Genomic DNA, 19,710 nt, shown 5'->3' with positions numbered 1-19,710 from the left:
AAGAAGTTTCCATATTCATTTGAAAACATAGTTGTGTAAAGGGGAGAGAGAAGAGATCAGGCGTCAGACTTTATCATCTGTTGTTTCGTATCATTCTCACAGGCTCACTCGGGTTACCTTGACTTTCTTGGTGATGCTGCTGTAGGTTTAGACTGCTTGACTGTTTTTGAGTCCGGGCTCTGTGCCACTGCTTCAATCTTCATTATTATTCTTTTCAATCATTACTGGGTTCTAATAGTCTTTGAAATTTACATTTACAATTTCTAACAGCTAATGGATAAGTGAACTAAGTGCTTTTTAGAAGGTGAAAGCATTCCCTGGTTAATTCAAGCATCTGGCATTAACAGTATTCAGTGTTATAGTTAGATATTTCTGTCATTAGGCAGCAATGCAATCAAGAGCTCACAAAAATGTAAAGAGCAGTTCCTGTAGGCACAAAGACTATAAACTAACTATAATGCAAATTTTAATCAATTAAGAGCTGCAGTGTAATTAGTTTGATCTGTCGAGAGCAGGAGAGCTTCGTATCACTGCTTTCAGAAAATACAAAAAAGCCTGATGATTTGATGAGCTACACATTCAGCACATGCAGGGCCCTGGCTGTATGCATAATTCCTGTTGTTAAACAATCACTTCACAGGTGAACTCTGCAGCTTCAAATGATTGTGTTGTCTGAACTCCACCTGCTGCTGCATCACTCGGGCACAGAGTGTGATTACCCCTTCATCATTCAAATGGGCCACCTCAGTGTGCGAAAGGTTACCAGAAGGCATTGGCGTTTAAAGAAATTGATTCCACACACCCCGCCTCACCTCTTCTCTGTGAGTGATGCTTTTTATTTGTGTTGGTTGCTCTTTTTTCATTAGGCCTGCCTCCTTTCTCTCTGCTGCTGTCAGCTCTCGCTTTAACCTTGTGGAACACTTTGCAACAAAGTGTTTCATGATTTTTTTTTTTTTTTTTTTTTTCAGCATTATAAAAGTGAAGCACACTGAAAAACACCAGCATGCCACAACCTGCAATTTCAGTCTGGACCAGAACTCTGACAAATGAAACGAAAATTGTGAGTTCATGAATATTGCTTCCAGGGTTCTCTTGGAAGTTTTGGCTGCAGCTTCACTCAGAAGCCTTGAAATGTCCCTGCAGGTCAACGCTGATGTCCTGAAAGTGCAGCATCAAGCATCAGTATGGAACTTAGGAGTGGAGGTAGGAACACTCAGAACAAAGCCGTCGTTAATATTTATCACTTTATCCAACTTCAGGCTGCAGACAGCTGTGGCTGATTGAAAATTGTAAAGCATGGACAGGTCACCAGTCCATGTCAACACACACTCACACACACACACACACACACACACACACACACACACACACACACACACACTCAAACCCACTCAGGACCCGTTTAAGTGACGACATTTTCAGAGGAAACAGCCAAAATGCTGAAAAGTAAAATTGAAGGTTCGCTTTTGGTGTTATCGATTTCTAAAAAAAGTAGAAAATGTGCACATTCAAGGTTAAGTGCATGTCAAATAAAAGAAAAGTAAAATCACAGCATTTCTTAATATTACTTCTATATTTACGCCCCACTCCTCCAGATATTAACATGTGCTGTCAAGCTCTAGAGGCTGGCTGTGCAGTGTGAAGCCCTGGTTCAGCACACACTCACACTACTGCACTGGAATCTCCACCAAATCCAGCCCTGAACACATTAATATTTATCTGCAGGAGCATCTCCTCGGCTGGGCGGCCCGGTGTGAATCCGAGCAGTCTGTATGTCTGCCATGAGCCCTGAAATGTGCTGCAGCTTCCCTCATTAATCCAAACACTTTAATTGAGGACTCTTAACGGGTCACACCGTGTGCTTGACTGTGTGTTTGATGGAATGGAGACGTGTCCACACTATAGAAGATGGATGGATCTCTGAGGCAACAATATCCTGGATAATATACGGAGTATTCACACAATCACAGCAACACCGTCTTGAACAAAAACTATTTTTCACGCTGCCTGCAGCTCAATGGAGACAACAGAACATCACACAAAGCATCCAGTCTGGCCGGAGGGGTCCGTCTCCGCTCTGCACCCCCGTCCTTTCATGCATGCAGACCGTCTCAGACACACTCCTGGAGGGGGCTCGGCAACGCAGCGAGCCCCGCCCACTCTGCTCCGCGGGCCTCTGGCAGCACTCATCCAAGCATCAGTAACCCAGTGATGGATGTTGTTATTGTTCTAAATGATGTTGGTTAAATGGCGTATTAATGGAGCATTGTTGGCTGCAAGGCGTTGCAGTGGTTAGAATTCTAGTCCCACAGTGTGAAGTCCAGACCTGAGCATGAAATTCTTTTGAAACAGTGTTGCTCCCGCAGGGTGGTGTCACGACAAGATGTCAAAGTTTAAAGGTATAATGGATGATTTTCTCGAAAAAGTTGAAGCCAAACGTCTGTTACTCGCTTTTTGAAAAACGCGCATGCGGCAGACCATCCTACCTGCTCTGCTGCTCCTACGAGCGCGCTTGACGGCGTGACGCAAGCATTTCTCCAGCGTGATTGACCTGTTGGAGGACCAATAGTTGACGCTCGCATCACGCCATTCATTGGCTAAAACATCGTCCATTATACCTTTAAATCTGGGCTTTTATTATCTGGAATTAACATGTAGGCCTGGGTCTGATGTAGTATTGAAATACTTCTTTCACACTGACGCACTGAGTCCATCAAGGTCCAGGAATCGCTCAGGTCTGCGTATCGCAGCCAGAAATCGATTCACACCACTGTCGTAAGCGAGACCTGAAATGCCGTCGAGTTAAAAGGTTCTGCGTTTGCAGCTCTTCACAAACCTCTCTCCAATAAGCCGGTAGAAACGTAGGATGAAAAACATTTGTTGTTATTTAGTCCTGCTGTTGATGTTGGTGTCATGTATCACCTTTAGAAATGCACTGCATTAGTGAAAATGACAGGAAGACAATGTAAAGCAGCTTGCACAAATATCTAAGCTGCATAAAAACACCGGTGTTTCCCAGCAGCGAGAGCAGCTTTTGTTCCAGGATTATGTGGAGATGGATTTTGCTTACACGGCGTTTTTTTCCCCGCACTGATGAAGCAAACCCTAATCGCTTTACTTCATTGGGCAAATCCGCACACGCATTCACTATTGGTGACAGCTGCCACGCAAGGTGCTGAGCCTCCGCCGGGAGCCACGTCCGGCTCCGCGCTTCGCTGGCGGACACAAAGGACGAGAGCAGAGACGCCAACAGGCCGGACGTCGTCGTTTCTTACCTTTGACCTTGACCTGATGGGGGGAGCAGGTAGGACAGGGCAGCAGGGTGAACTCCTCCGCCTGGTGCATGGAGTAGTCCGTGCTGGCCACCACCACCCGGTCCCCGGGCCTCCACCCTGCCGGCTGCTCGTCCAGCTCCAGGACGCTGCTGTTCGACAGGATGTCGATGGAAATGGAGGCCTGAGGACGGACTGCAGGGACAGGATGTGAGAGTTAGAGCGGACGCAGTGGTACAGGGCGACACCAGGACGGGTAAACATGGCCAGCACCTTCAGGGTATCACTGCATAATTTAGTTTGTGGCTTGTTGAGGAGTGTTGAGGAAGGGAGAAGCAATGAGTCTCCATTTTTTTTTAAACGCACTTTTGTCAAGGTTTGTGACTCCGGTCTTACAAAGTCCCATTTTTAATGGTGTTCTGAAAATTATTGCCTGTTCCTCAAGATAACAGAATGTTAGGCGGGCTCCATTCTGTATTCCTGCATGTTTGTTTTGCTCGGCGTGTCAGTTAATTCTGGGTAATCACAGTTTGTTTACTGGACTATGACCTGAGGAGGATTTGACTAGTGATGCCTGAAGCGTGGCAGCCAGCTTCCAGTCAAATTACAAACGTGGATGGCTTGCAGTCAGTTTCCAAAGTCACAGTTCTGGAGCTCACACTGCGACCCGGCGGCAGACAGCCGCTGCTTATTTCTGCACGCAGGGAAAGAGGAAACCACGCAGTACCAGCTAGCAGAGGGCCTTATCTCAACACATTATTCATGGACTTTACTGCCTCCCTCCCCTTCGCTTCCTGATGCTGTACAGTGTTGTAACTCTTCATCGTGACACATTACCTCAGGAAACATTGCACAGAGCCAGAGTAATCTTTTTTGGATAAGAATTAAGTAACTTTTAACTCGCTTATATCTTCACTTGTTGACACTTTGTCTTGATTGGCTGCACTTGCTCGCACAGTGTGTGGGAAAAAGAAGTGACCCATCATTTCTGAATATATTCGGAAACATTCTTCACACAGTTGGGAAAGCATTCTATTACAACACATCTTGGCTTGAAAACACATTCTCAGATTTTTTTAAAACGAAAGCAAACAAAGGCTTGTTTTTTCTCCTGGTGAAAGGCAGTCGCCCTGTGACACATTGTGCTTGAAGGGGAAACTGTGGACTGATGCAAATGGGCTGTACCCGGCTTCAACGTGACAAAACACAAACACTCCCAAGCCCCGTCCACAGAACACACCGAGTCACAGAGGGGCAAGTCCAGACGGGGGTCCGCCGTGTCTCGGGGAGGCTGGAACGCTGCCCGCCTGGCAGGCGTTCCCAGCACCACCATGTGGGCTCCATACATTCCAGCCATAGCAGTCTGACCACACACACACACTTCTCTTCCTCGTGTTTCACTGCGTGTATCAACACTGATCATCTTAAGCCGTCCATGACGCTGCAGTCATGATAACCGGTAATTGTGGCGCAACGGAGCGTAGGACGTACCCAGCTTTCCGCAGAGGAAGCGGACCCGGTAGTTGTGACACATGCCATGCGCCTGGTCCTTGTTGAGGCACACAAAGCCGTAGTCCTTGTCGTTCTTGTAGATCACGTCTCCTGTCTGATTGGACGGGATGCCGTCGTGGGTTTCAGCCTGTAAGACCAACAGAGAGCACGTTCAGGTGTCTGTCAAGACTGAGAAGCTCTGGAGCGTCAAAAGGAAGCCAGAGAGGCGTCTGGCCGGTCGACGTTGCGACATGTTTGCTGGCCTCTGAAGTGGCGTGTTTTTGTGGCAGACATCTGGTATTTGTCGAGTGTCTGGCCTGTTTCGTTGGCCAACAGATGGAAATTTCACAAAGGCCACTGGCGCTGAGGGGTTAGGCCTCACTGTGCCATTGTTTCCCATACGCTCTCAACGCGACAACTCACTTGGGATCAGTCAGGCACGTGACAATTTTTGCTACATCGCCCCAAAACATTTCCTCACAGCTGGCGCAACAAAGCAGTACAGTAAGTGACAGATGTCCAACACTTAGCTTGATTTAATCCTGCATGCTCACACATGGAGGCTCCATGTAAGACGCTCAACCTCTGTTTTGTTTTTTTTTCTGTCATCAGACTCAGACGGGGGAAATAAGGATCTAACTGCCAATATTGGTACGGGAGAACCATCCACTACACCACCTGACCCAGGGTCCGCTGTGGCTGATCAAGTACTAAGACTATGTGGATAAGCATCATTTTTGTCATTTTAATTTCAGAATGTTTGTGTTTACATGGCAAAGTTTTGAAAATGACGTGCTTAGAACAGCACACACATTAGCAAAGGGCGAACACAGACATTCTGACAAATAGATGAAAGCTGGACTGCAATCCACGGCAACTGGCAACTCTGAAACTACCAAGTCCAGGAGAAAACGGTCTGGAGGAAAATATTGTTATTGTCCATATATTCGTGCATGGGCCTGATGTTTGACACCCCTGACTAAATTAGTAATCCAAAAGGCAATTAAAGGCACATTGAGGAGCATAAGAACATACACAAGAAGCAATCAAACCAGAATTTTAAAGAAAGGTTCTGTAAATATTTTAAAAAAATATATCTACTTAGAAAAATATCAATAAATGTAGGCCTAATAATAAAATGAGCTGATTACATAAAAATCATGAAGCGAGGGCCATCCCTATCCAGCAGTTACGATCCTTTTAATTTGTGACACAAAAACCATGAAACAAGTTTAATTATTATCACTGTCTTTGCTAATTGATAAGACTGGTCAATCAATGCTAACTGAGGCTTATTCCAAATCATTATTGAAATGTGTGTGTGTGTGTGTGTGTGTGTGTGTGTGTGTGTGTGTGTGTGTGTGTGTGTGTGTGTGTGTGTGTACCATTAGGTTTAATTTGACTATTTTACTTTGTACTTCAGTGTGTTTTTGAGAAATTGGGCCTTAATATTCTTATTCAAATAAAGGACTTTGGCTGCTTTAGACAGTCGTGTCTGTCCCTCTACTTAGAGGAAGCAGCGCAGCTTTGCTTCCTCAGGGTGAAATAACTTCATGAACTGGCAAAGTAACAATCCTTTAAATCGGTTTCTGTTAACGATGAGAGCTTTAAAAGCAGATTTTGACTTCTTCATTGTTAGCGCTGAGGTACAAAGCCAAAGAAAAGCAGACACACAGAGCCTCTTCACATCTTTTCAGCACGGTCAGATAACCAGCCTCCAATCACACGTAATATCTTGGAACGAGACGGCGAAAAACACTTGGCTGCTAAAAATAGAGGTCCCACAGAGCCAAATTATACGGTGAAAACTGCAAACGGAGGAAAACTTTGACTGTGTCAAGAATGTGTGGAAAACCGATGACAAGCTCTGAGCTGTGTGTGTGTGTGTGTGTGGGGGGGGGGGGGGGGGGGGGGGGGGGGGGGGCAGATTTTACAGAGTGTTTATAGTCAATTTGCAGCTACCTTACATTTAGGAAAAGACAAATAAACCAAGAAAACTTCAAGAATTAAGTGCTGCTGTGCAGTAAGAAGACAGATTGTATGGGGGTTTAAGGAGGAAGCCAATTGAACAGCAGCTGAGAGCGGCTGGAGCCCAGAGTGGCTATTTTATTTATTTTGCAGAGCTGGTCTGGGTGTTGGGAGGCGGCGCGGCCAAACCTGGCACCCCTTGTTATCTTCATGGAGGCTAACAGCTGCTGCTTTATGGTTCCTGGCTGAGGCTGTGCTGAGTCCCAGCAGCACGGTAATGGCACACTGCTCCACGCCGACGATCGGCCGACCGAGGACGGATAGACGGCTCGTCACGACCCACAGACTCAGCACGCCGGTGCGGCAGCCACCCGTCCACTGATCAAAGTGACTTTATTAATGCTGCATAAGGGTTTTTTGGTTTATGTTCATATCATTTGGCCCCATGAGCAATTCACTCCCCCTGTTGTGGTTGATCGTGGAAATTTACACACAAACGCAGCAGGAACAATCAGAAGCGGAGCGAATCAGCAAAACGGAAGCAGAGAAGACGACATACAGTTTGATGGACACAGTTCGACATGACATGATCAAAGAGAATAGTGTACAAAGTAATACAGGAAACAAATGAGATGAGACAAGATCATCAAAACTGGGGAGTCAGAAATGGAGGAAAACAAATCACGAACATAGAAGAAAACTGAAGAGTTTGAGGGGAAAGAAACTGGTGGAAAAACCTTAAAACACGCGATAGAGTTGACTTCATTGCTACAATAGGTTGAAAATGTAATAAATCAGAGAGGAAGACATTAAATGGGAAAAAAACCCATTGAGATCAGTCATGTGATCCGAATCTGTCAGAATGTCTTGGTTTACCTTTCAGAAGCAGCATGTGAGCTGTACTGGAACAGAGGCCTACAGGGAGCTGACTTTAACATTTCAACACCACAGGCACATAATTAGCAGATGTACCATTACTTTATCTAAAGATGAAACTCAACTATTTCTGAAATATTCCACTTTTGCAATTTGCAGAGAGAGGAACATCTCCCCAGGCTGTCAAACATTTACACACAGGCAGCTGGAGGGCTTCTCAATATTAGCTCCGCACTGAGGAAAAGTTTTGTGCTTTCTGATGATAACCTATCAGCAGGCTTCCAAGTTGCTTCGGATGAATATGGTAATGACCTAGTTACCAGCACCGGCACCTCTCCGCTCCGTACAACAGCTATCAGTGTCCCAGGTAGGTGCGACCGTGCATGTGCTGCGTTCATGCACATACAGAAGGAGCCCAGGGGCAACGTTTGCAACTTCCTCAAGCACCTGCGGCCAGTCGCTGCTTTAATATGAAGAAAGGGAGCTGTGGCTCAGTTAGCACTTCAAACTTAGGCTGCAGAGTTCTGGACAAGACACTGAACTCAAATCACCCCAGAGATCATTAGAGTGTGTGTGGATGGATTAATGTGACTGATCTGAAATCAATCCTCCACTGGGACTGGTCACCCCCTCCAAGTACACTGAGACAAAGTGTGCTGTTTAAAGGTGCAATCAGTGTGAAATTTACTATAAAATCAACTGAAATCATTCCCATTTTTCACCTGTCAGTGAAGAAACATGACCTTTAAACAATCTGTCGTCTCCATCAATCAATCATTGTGTTGGTAAAGTTTTTTCTTTCAAAATGAGAGTTCCAGGACAGAACAATGTCGGAGACCGTTACTCTTCTGGGTTCCAGAGCCAATCATATGTGAGTTCCCCAGGTGGACAAACAAGCAGCGCAGCAATTTATAATGCTGTACTGGCTTTGCGCTTGCGCACCGTGTGCACGAGATGCCGGTCGTGCACGTGTGCCACACGCTGCTAGAGCAACACACCTCAACTGTCTACTACAGTTACTTAAAGTCCTCCAAACTTTTCAACCTGCGTGGCGCTCTCCAGAGAGGAGGTGGGGGAGGGGGGAAGTACGTTATATGATGTAATATTACTTACTGCACTTATAAGCCACAGTTTGTATGACATTTCAAGTGAAAACGCACTATTTTTTGTTTCGTTTCATCAAATTTTCCCGTTGAGATGTTTTCAGTAGGCTGTCTGTTAACATGGAAATGCTGAATACAATGCAGTTACCTTGTAGGCCAGAGGTTGGCGCTGGTCATTGGTTTTGTAATGAATCTACACATACATAAGCAGAAAACAATAAACTGTAAACATTAAGAATGGGAGAAAACAGACAGACAGAATGTATGGACAGAACAGCAGGTTGGATTGTTGTTACGGTGACTCTCAACTCAAACTAGCAGGTCCAGGAGAATTTGGACTGGGAGTTAAGACACTCTGGAGGGAGATGTTACCGTCCATCTGCTCATGAATATGCAGATGCACTATATAACACGGCCATGGTGCGCATGCACAGGTAGCAGCTTTCCAGCTGGGTCGGAGCAGCTTCAAAAAGTCCCACCTTATCATTGGTTTTCAAAAAGTTGCATTTTTATTGGCTCTACTGCAGGGAAAGTAATGAGAACTGCAAAGACATATTGTTTTTGTCACTTAAGATAATGGCAACAATGTGAAGGGGTAAGTATTAATTTCTTCCTACTCCTATCCATGCACGTAAAAGACACTGGCACATACGGTGTTGACTCTTTTATACTGTATTGTTTTTGTAACTGGATGTTCTCTTTTTCTTTCTGTCCTTTGACTATTTACTTCTTCTTTTTCTTCTTTACATGTTCGAAATAAAGCTTCTCACTTAAAAAAAAAAAGCAACACTTATCTTAAAACCCATTTTCATCCTTAGGCTTTTCCCCAGCCTGAGACTCTGCTCCATTTTTATCATTGTCTTTTAATTGTATTTGCTGTGTGTTTATGTATGCATAGCACTTTGCTTCAGCTGTACTAATTTTTAAGTGCTATACAAATAAAGTTGAGCTGAGTTACCAGTATCTGAGTATCACACTCAGCTCTACCTTTCATTAGCCGGTCCAGTTAAAATCGTAAACTAATTTGTGTCTGACAGCCCTTTTTTGCTACATCTGTGTTTCTTCTCTAGTCACGATTGACCCAGTCTTAAAATAGATTAATATCAAAATATTTCTGATTTAATCTTATCAAAAAGAACATTATTCAGTTATACATCACTCATGTTTGTTTAACAAAACATAACTGATTGGCACAGAACAGCCTCAGTGTACAAAACCACCAAAATAATTAAACATAAAATGTATGAAAATGTGAATTATATGAGGGTTAAATAGCAGCAGATGTAGAAGGAATATGAATTGGTGGAGGAGCTGAATGCAGCCATAAAGTATTTACTGTCAGGCTAAACGCAGCCGTTCTGAGTGCCTGAGTGTCTGCTTGTTGGTCAGGTTAGGAGAAACCTTACCTGGATATCGAGCGGGCTGCTGCACAGCCGGTCTGGATAGGCCTGGTGGAGGTCCGACAGCTTCTCCCAGTCCCCAGACCCTCTTTCATCATCCCGGTCGAACCAGTCGGACCACTCCGCCTCTGTGACACACACACACACACACACACACACACACACACACACACACACACACACACACACACACACACACAGATAACGGCTCGTCAGTGGTCCAAGTGGTAGTAGAGTAATCTCTGTCAAAGCTGTGACTTGTAGTCCATTTAAGCTGTCAGAAGGCATTTGTATGAGGATAATTGAAGTCGGCTTCTCTTCCCGTGACGCTGGCTGCCTGGCTGCCACAGCAGGGGGTTGTCCATTTGACGGTGGGCCTGAATTTCAATCTGGAGTTTGGCGAGGCAGTTCGGGCCTGCATGCACGTCTGTCCACGTTTTTTTTTAACTGCATGCCCATAATTTACACATATCTGTGTCCATATCTGCTAGTGAAGGTGAGGCGGTTTCTATTAAGTAGAGCTGCTGACTGGAGATGAGTGTGTGTGTGTTTGGGATCTGCCTGGAACTGGTGTTAAATGAGATGCCAGTAAGAAGAGCGAACACGCATCAGTACATGACGGACGTCTTGATGGGAGGAGAATGTGGTGAAGACATTATCAAGCCTGATTATTTCGATTTTCCACCACAGAAAATAGGACTCCGAGTCCACACTGCTTGGACTGTTAAACCTCAATTTTGAAGTACGAGAAATAAAAACAACAGAAATGGTTCAGTTTTAAATGTAATCAGGGATACATGCGCAGCAATCAAACAATCAGAAAGCACCATTTTCACAGCTCGCATGCATCCACTGTTTGCTTACAGAATCTCTGAACGTCTCTTGTATCCATCTAGAACAGAGCTGTATGGATGGGAGGTCAACGATAAAGGAAATTAGCATAACCAATGCGTGGATTACAACTGTTTTAGATCGATATTACACAGAAATGAAGTGAACTTAAGGTACGGCCCCGGGTCTGTATCTGTTTCCGATGGAAACATAATTTTAAAACTACTTGCGCAGGTCAGGACTCTCATGAACACTCCAAAGTTTGTTTCCTTTGTGCTTCTGGATTTGAGCTTCTGCTCAAAAAGCTAATAACTTTCCCTCAATCCAGTCGGTGATCTTCAGATTGCTGATATTTCAGATGCATCTGTTGATAGGACTCAGGGAGCAGCCTTCCAGCATGATGGTGCCTCCACCATGCTTTGCAGTAGATAATCACAACTTTATGAGCTTCATCTGGTGTCCTATGAAAAAATCTGATGCTCTGCACTAGAAGCAGGTGAAATATGAAATGAAAAAGTGCTGAATGATGCTCTGTTGGATGAGGGTCAACATGGAGTTGCTTGAATTTGCAGCAAATTTCAAAAAGGCGGCTTATTTTCTGTAAATCCGCAGGACAATTATCCGCGTTGTTGGTTTTTTTTCCCATTCTTTTGTGCAACATGTGACAGAGTATAATTATGAAATTGACCTTTTATTCAGCTCCTACGGATGCCCGAAAAACAGTTTGTGTAAACACAGTGATAGAAATACAAACCCCAACACATTTTTTTGTTCAGTAAATATCATCAACATTAATTACAAGCAGCAGTGATGAAGTCTTCAATAAATACTGAATGGAGAACTACAGCTTGGACCTGCTGTGCTGTTATAGTTGAGTGCAACATGCTTGAGTACGTTTAGTGAACTTATGTTTCTGGATCGTCAGTGATGCCATTATTGACGATGATTCAGCCGTCCCAGAGAAACACTGAGCGTGTTTGTCACTTGTCCAGTTTCATGGCCATGAGGAACTTGAGGTGGTTTTCATGGAAACAGATCAGGGACACATCTCAAGAAGTAACACTGCAAAAGAGTTGAGGGTTATATTCCTGATCAGGATTTTCCTGTATTTCTTCATATCTCAACAGTGAAGGAAGATTTTTCACTGACCGACAGTTTCCGTCAGCAGTTCACTAGTCTGTGTGGTTAGGGTCAGCAGTGAATAGGATGGGTTACATCGGGGGATTAATAAAGTTCACCCACTTAAACGGACTTAATTAATCCCCATGTAGACCCTCGAATTCCGTTGGGAACAATTTGGGGTTTACAGTGTTGGCCAAGGACACTTTGACTTGTGGGAGGGTTGAACCAGAAAACGGATTAACTGAGCGCCAGTCGCACCACAAGCACACTACATTACATCACATGCCCCAAAAACCCTCATTTTTACAGCAGTGGGCCATTTCATAAGCACAATTTCCCAAAATAAATAAATAAATAAATAAAATAAAAACAAAACCACCAAGTGTCTTCCTCCAGAAGTGAAAATAAAAAACTCTTTTCTCGTTTTGGGTGTCTGTCTGCAGGACAACGTGGTCACAGTCACTGAAAATGCAACTTTTTGAAAATGGCTGTCTCTGTGTTACTGAGAGAAAACACAACTTTTCTGAAATGCTTCTGCTGCACATGCGCACCATGGGTGTAGCAAATAGTTCACCAGCAAACACTTGTGGCCCAACATGAAAAACACTTTGTTTTCAGTGTTTCTGCCACGGTTTTTAAAATGTTGCTCTGCAAACATGACATTATTCCCTTGAAAATTTCACTTTAAACGTCTCGTAAAGCATCAGTTCACAGCATACCATGTGATAAATGTCAGTTATTTGTTTCCGACTATGCTTCCTTGTGTTTTTTTAATTGCATTTGGATACAAAGTGCCTCTAAATGCTGCGTTTTAATTGCTGCTTTATAATTAAAATGAACTGGAATTGAACTGATAAGGGAGAGAGACGATTTCTGCTAATGCTGGACCTCGGGACAGATGACATTCTGATGAATGTCATGTGTGATTGAGGCATAAATAAAGATGGTCTACCTTGCACCCATTGGCTGCTGGTGGTAATGGTAAAATGCTCCCCAAAGCTTGACTTGAAATCATGGGCGCTGCGGGCCTCTGAGGAAGCTTTGGTCCCTGTTGAAACAGACACACACACACACACACACACACACACACACACACACACACACACACACACACACAGATTAGAAAAGCCCTGTCACGGTGAAATGAAGCCATCACGGTCTCCTCTCACAGTGAACTCCGCTTTGATCACGTTCTGTTAAAACATTCTTCCTACGCATGTAAGATCAAGTGTGGAGCAAAAAAAATTTGAAATTGACTCCTACCTTGATAGATGGCGTGATCCTCCACAGCAGAAGACGCGTCGCCTTTTGTCACTATAAAGGTCCAGGGATGTCTGGGGTGGCAAAGTGGGATGATGAAAGGAGCCGCAAGGCGAGAGGAGAAAGAAAAGAAAAAGACAGAAGAGAAAGAAGACAGTGAATAGAGACACACACAATGCGTTTTAACTCCTTGACTTGTATTGATTCCTTATAGAGTTACTATAACCGTAAAATCTTAAAACACATCCTTATCAAAAATGTTGTTTGTTATTAGAGAAGAAGTTCAGCAGACTGACTTCTCAATTAACAAAACTCCCTTCTAAAGTCGATACTCTAAAGTGCTTCTACTGTGAGCAGGTTTAAGTAATCGCACTCTGTTCGAGAGTGAATAATCTGCAACCAAAGGCCCAGCAGGGCCCCAAGAGAATATTCTCTTTATTATTCATAGGCATGTTTTAGCTATCACAATGAATAAAGCATCCGTTTTCTAAACCACTTTATCCAACAGAGGGTCTCTGGGGGTTTGGAGTCGATCCTGGCTGACTATGGATGAAGGCAGAGTGCAGCCTGGACAGGTCAGCAGTCCATCACAGGGCCAACACACAGCGACACACACCACCGTTCACACATCTGGAGTCACCTCAACTCACACTCAAACCTGGGTTTTTTTTTTAGCAACAGGAGGAGAGCGCCAACCACTACATCATCATGAATTCATTCATTCATTCATTCAAAAAAAAAAAACAAAAAACAAGAAAACAAGTTCTCCAGTAGTACAACTGCATTTCTTTGCCTTCAGCTGGCAGTACGTGTGAGGAAACCTCATTTTAGGGCCACACATAAGCAGACTGCATCAGTCTGAAACCATCAAAGGAGGCGCGGTGCGACGCTTTGTGTCGGAGGAGCAGCGTCCAATTGATGTGACACCGCCACAATTTGCATAGCAACAAAAGAATAAAGCCACAACTTCAAACCGCGTTCTTCATCTCAGTTTAATCTTATATTTTGCTGAGCTTTAAAAAAAAAAAAAAAAAACAGCATAAGACAGGCGGAGAGGTGTGTTTCTGTATTTCTTCGCTGTGACAGCCGCAGTAAACATATGCAAATGACATAACTGCAAATGTATCGCCGAGTCATCCCTGTCTCATAAATTCCAGCTTATTAAAATGTCTCTGGGTGCGCCGCAAATTGCACAGCCTCCCTCTCCTGATGACACCGGTGTCGGCCCGTTTGGCGATGGCATGAAGAGAGCGAGGCGACAGGAGTCATTAGGCAGGAATTTCAGCGGCGCCTCGCCGCTGCTCCCATCCATTCAGCCTGTCCTCCGCAGCATCCGCCACCAGAAGGAAAGTGCAAATTGGGAAAGAAACTTGTGCTCTGCCCTCAAACCATTTATTAAGTGCGGTGTCTCCTGCAGTCCCAATGGCAAACATTAAGTTTCAGGCATGAAGCACGGGGTCAACCGTGTCAAGATGTCTGCTCCCGCCACACAATGAGGAGAAGCAATATCGTTTACTATGCAGAGTCATCCCCAACAGTGCTGCATTGTTTCCCCTCAAAACAACAACACAATAAAGTGCTGTGTGAGAAATCTGCAAGGTGTTCAAGCACGCGCTCCGACAGCCCTTGTCTCAGAAACTGTCAGTCTTCTTCAGGAGATTCTGTGTCATGGCACGATTCAGTTTCTACTCTCTGTTGCATTGATGACCAACTCATACTCTCCTTACAGGAAGAGCTTCTCATCCTCAACACCTTCTGCAGACTGAGATACAGCAGAACTGGAGAACACACGACGGGATCAGCTGCTACATTTAACACCAAAACGGAGGGTGTGTACCATATGTAGGAATGTGTGGCGGCTTCACGGGCGCCAAGTCTGGAGGGAACTGCATTAAAAGGCACCATCCGTGGTCACCAACATGTCAGGCTCGCTTCCTTTCCTCCAATCATTTCAGGGTACCAGTGGTTGGCAGTGGGCAGACCGACTGGCTCGTCGGACGCCACCTTGGTGGCGTGATCCCGTCGTCTTTTTTAGCCAAGCAGCATTAGCATAATTTGTCCAGATACAGGAGTGACTGGTAATTGAGTGACTCATCGAATATGAAGAGGTGGATCGACTTCCTGTGGCTCTGCAGATAAAGACACTGAGGTCAGGGAGGTGTGCAGGAAGCCGCCACATGTCTCAGGTCAAGTAATAGCCCTTGGCTGACTGACTTCCTATTAGATCCTAATAGAAAATTATCCATGTTAGCGATTTTCTGACATCCAAAGAGAAGTGAATGGATTTTGCTTATATATGCATTTTACTGCCTGAGCAGTTTAAACCTTGCTTTATGGATTAGCTCAAGGGTGTCAAACGTAAGGCTGGAGGGCCAAAACCGGCCCACAGGAGGCTCCAATCCGGCCTGTCAAATCACCAAGGAAGTGGTGAAATACTTGTGTGATGAGATTTAGTCTTAAATCGAAACTCCAGAGAAAAGAACAGATTTCTCTTGATTCACTGGCATTCTAGTGAAAGCTTTCAGCTATGTGATCTTGCTGGGATGACGCTGACGTCTATCTTTTGTTGAGATTGCGTAGAAACTGGATTACTGTGAGATTGTAGATTACACTGCAGACAAGCATCGAACGCCCTCTGTGTACCTGCAAACCTGTTAACACACGCAGCAAAGTGAAAGTAAGATGTCACACACACACACACACACACACACACACACACACACACACACACACACACACACACACACACACACACACACACACACACACACACACACACACAGCCAGAGTGCTTAAGCAGGCAGTGCATCTTGAGCTTTGTAATCTCTGGGATCACGGTTTTGCTTTAAAAACAACTTGTGGTTGACCCAGCGTTCTGTTTGAGGGTTTTCCACAGGTGATTAAGATCTTTCCTTTCCTCAGTTAATTCAGTGGCCCTGAATCAGCAGGAAAGGGTGCACACGGCAGCATTAGCACTTGGCTGCAGGATTCTGTGGTTTGGTTTGATGCAGATGCCACTGACTCCTTCCCTCCGACCACATCTGACTCATCGGTCCGTAGAAAATGATCCCGGCGCGTCTGTGGCTCGTCCAGGTGCGCCGCGTCAACATTCACAGGCTCCTTAATGTGGTTTTCAACTCTTCACACTCCAGTTAAGTCCATTTTGGCAATGTGGGACACTGACCTTTACCGAAGTGACAGTGGCTTTTGAAAAGTTTGACATTTCAGGGAAGGTTCACTGTGAGGTTGATGGCTGTTTTTATGTCACCGTGACCACAGGTGTAGGGAACAGTCTGAGGAATAGACGCTTGGAGAACTAACACCGGTCAATACAGGGCCGCTCCTGCACAGCAGATCGATGAAAGGATTTTCAGTGTTACTTGTCTACGGACATAATCTGAAAAACAATTAAATGAATCAATATAACTGCATTTGGGAGATGGTTTTTATGTGGGTTTGCCGGTGTTGTGCACATTACCAAAAGTTTCCTATTGACTCTCGTTACATAAAGCTACCTCACATTTACTGCAAATTAAAAGACATTCAATGAGTCTGAAAAGTAACTTATCTGCTATTCTCCCATTTTCTTGTAATGATAACTCATGAAACTGAAACTTTGTTACTGTCGGTCTACTTGGCAATGTTCAGAAGAACAACTTAAAAAAAGTAAAATAAAGAACTACTATCCAGTTTTAGGACATTATACAAGTTGGTAGGACTTGTTCTGGGTTCCACTAGTTACGCCTAACCAAGTGCTGGTGATCTTCAACCACGATGCAGAGGAGAATACTTTAACCCCACCCTGTGGTAAAGCTGATGAATCAGAATGTGGGATGTGCAGACAATATCCCACCCAGCAAACTGCTACCTGTCCACAGCTGTACTTGTAGGAAGCGTCAGTATTTCACCTAATAATATTCATTTACTACTGGAAGCAGTGGTGTTTCTGGACCGGGCTCCTTCAGATTGTACTGTTCACTGCATGGGGTCAGCTTCTTTAAAGCACTAGCAGAGCGTTTTTTTTTTTTTTTTTGTGACACTCAGCATCCACTTTGCAGGCCTTGCTTATTGAACCGTTGTGTAATGATTGCAGGTATAGCAAACAAAGTGGCCTCTGAGTGTATCTGTTTTCTTTTACAAACGTTCCAGTGGAGATGGTTTATTGAAAATCATTAAGCATTAAAAGGTCCCCCAAAGCTGCAGGGATTAATTAGAAACAGACAGCAATTCATTGTGATTCACCTGAGGTTCCAACATTTTCTCATTAATTCGCAGTAATCAATTAAAAGAATGCTCCAGACAATAGTGCGCTGGGAGCTTCAAAAACACCTTTCTATTTCTTGACATGGTGTGAGCTGAATACCGCTCTCTTTGTCTTGAAAGTAGCTAATTTGCAAAAAGTATCCTGAAACACCGTTATTATGAGCGGCCCATCAAGAACTTCAGGCTTTTTAATATAAATCACAGCGAAACTGACGGCTCACCGAAATCCCAGACTGCTGATGTGTTTGCTGCCCAGCCTGGTCAGGCTCTTCTTGGCCGAGTCCTCTAGGTTGTTGGAGCCCTCGTCGTTGACCACCATGGCCAGGATGAGCCCCTCCTCGATGCCGTCCACATACTTTGCCAGACGGTGGCTTTCATTCTTGCTCCGGTATGTGTCGAACCTAAAGGGATTAAAAAAAGATAAATAATCTGCTGTGGAAAGTTCCTCTGTAACTTAAACAGTTCCTCTATACCTCTGGCTATGTTATTTCTTCTTGATTTAAAAATAACACAATGGCGCTTAGAAATGAAGGCGTGCATTTATAATAAAAGCAATAGCTCTCACTCATTTAGATTACATGGACGACAGCGCTGTGACATCTCAGCTTTACACCCACAGGAGGTTTCATGATCTCCAATTCTGAATGCAACTCATCAATATGTAGTAGAAGCCATTTTCATAGCTCTATCAACCTCCCCTTTAATGTGAAAGCTTGTTTCTGTGCATTTATTTAGAGGAGCGTCCAAACGCTGAATAAAAAGTCCTGGGGCTGACGTTTCTGGTCTGCTTGATTGTTAAGGTCTAGGAAAAACTCTTCGATGCTTCTGTGCTTCTAATTGTAAAAATGAGCTACAGTGATGCTGTAAAAGATCAGGGCATTCCCTCAACGGTTTATGAAAACTTTAGTGCTGTCAGTTTTAATCGCATTGATCGCAATTAATCATGGAGAGCTGTCAACAGTTAACTTTTTTAAAGTTGAGATTAATCGCAATGAAGAATCTAATCCTCATAAATCAGTCCCAATGTCAGGAAAAAGACTATTATCCTCTATTTCTTTTCTTTGACCCAACTGGCAGACCTCAATGGATTAATCGCGATTAAAACTGACAGTACTGGAAAACTTACACACAGATAATTGTCATGTTTCAGCTTAAGGATTTCCCTAAAAGGACTTCAAAATGTTGGTGAGGCATGCTTATAATGTTCCTACTTTACTTTTAAGCTTGCCAACAGGAAAGCCTCGTGAGATACAACATTTAATTCCCAAAAGGGTCATAAACACACAAACCATAACTAAATCAAAGTCAAAGAAACATACACAAACAGAAAATATCATTAGATATCCAGTACTATTAAGAAACACCATCACCACCAGTTTTGCAGCAAAGTAAAATATGCTGGGAATTTGTAATAAATCTGAGTAAATACTATACAAGACTGTCATCTGCATACAACTGAATCGGACATGTACAGCCAGTCAGGTATCAATCATTCATAAAGATAGAAATGAAAAGTGGTCCGAAGGCAGACTCCTGGGGAACGCCCTTTTGAGAGTAATTTAGTTACAGTAGATTGATGATTTTCAAGAAGAAGCTTCTCAGAATAAAGCAGGCAAAATGAGCTTATTCAGAAGAAAAGAGGGAATCAGGTTGAAAGATCTTGATCTGGGATGTCAAACATATTTTAGTACAGGGGCCACATAGAGCACATCTGAGAGTGAAGCTAGTTTGTTAGCTTTCACGTCAGCATCACTGATATCTCAGCTCAGGTCTCAGTGTTGTGTCATGTTCACTACTCTGAAGAAATTCTTCAAAAAAATTAAAATCAACGTCTTTTGCTGGGTGATTTGGCACAGGATTTGAGCCTCTTGCAGGCCAGTTTTGGCTCACGAGCCTTATGTTTCCCACCCCTGCCACATGGAAAGACCAATTCAAATAGCAAGTTTTCATTAAAACTGTAACCCTAACCCAAACGATGACATTCAAAGATGATACATGAGTGAATAATAGCAGAGCTGAGGTGGTGGAAAAGTTGGACTGAAAACCGGCTGCAGATTTGAGCCTGTCCATCGTAGAATGGATAGAAAGGTGTGTTTGATCACTCCACTCCAACATCCCATTGCT

At 44.0% G+C, this 19,710-nt stretch overlaps 1 protein-coding gene across 1 annotated transcript in view; it reads right to left on the bottom strand.

The window, feature by feature from the left end:
* LOC115395310 (cell migration-inducing and hyaluronan-binding protein-like) overlaps positions 1–19,710 on the bottom strand; it is a 184,731-nt gene that overhangs the window by 48,753 nt on the left and 116,268 nt on the right. The window contains exons 7-12 of the mRNA XM_030101175.1: positions 17,808–17,987; positions 13,327–13,397; positions 13,016–13,111; positions 10,117–10,238; positions 4,764–4,911; positions 3,276–3,467 (exon numbers count right to left, since the gene is read on the bottom strand). Of these exons, the coding sequence (XP_029957035.1) occupies positions 3,276–3,467; positions 4,764–4,911; positions 10,117–10,238; positions 13,016–13,111; positions 13,327–13,397; positions 17,808–17,987 (809 nt within the window). The remainder of the gene's footprint in view (positions 1–3,275; positions 3,468–4,763; positions 4,912–10,116; positions 10,239–13,015; positions 13,112–13,326; positions 13,398–17,807; positions 17,988–19,710) is intronic.

Source organism: Salarias fasciatus, chromosome 1 (assembly GCF_902148845.1).
Source record: "Salarias fasciatus chromosome 1, fSalaFa1.1, whole genome shotgun sequence".
NCBI classification, from domain to species: Eukaryota; Metazoa; Chordata; class Actinopteri; order Blenniiformes; family Blenniidae; genus Salarias; species Salarias fasciatus.
The sequence above is the reverse complement of the archived record's forward strand: the minus strand, read 5'-3'. Positions and strand labels throughout refer to the sequence as shown.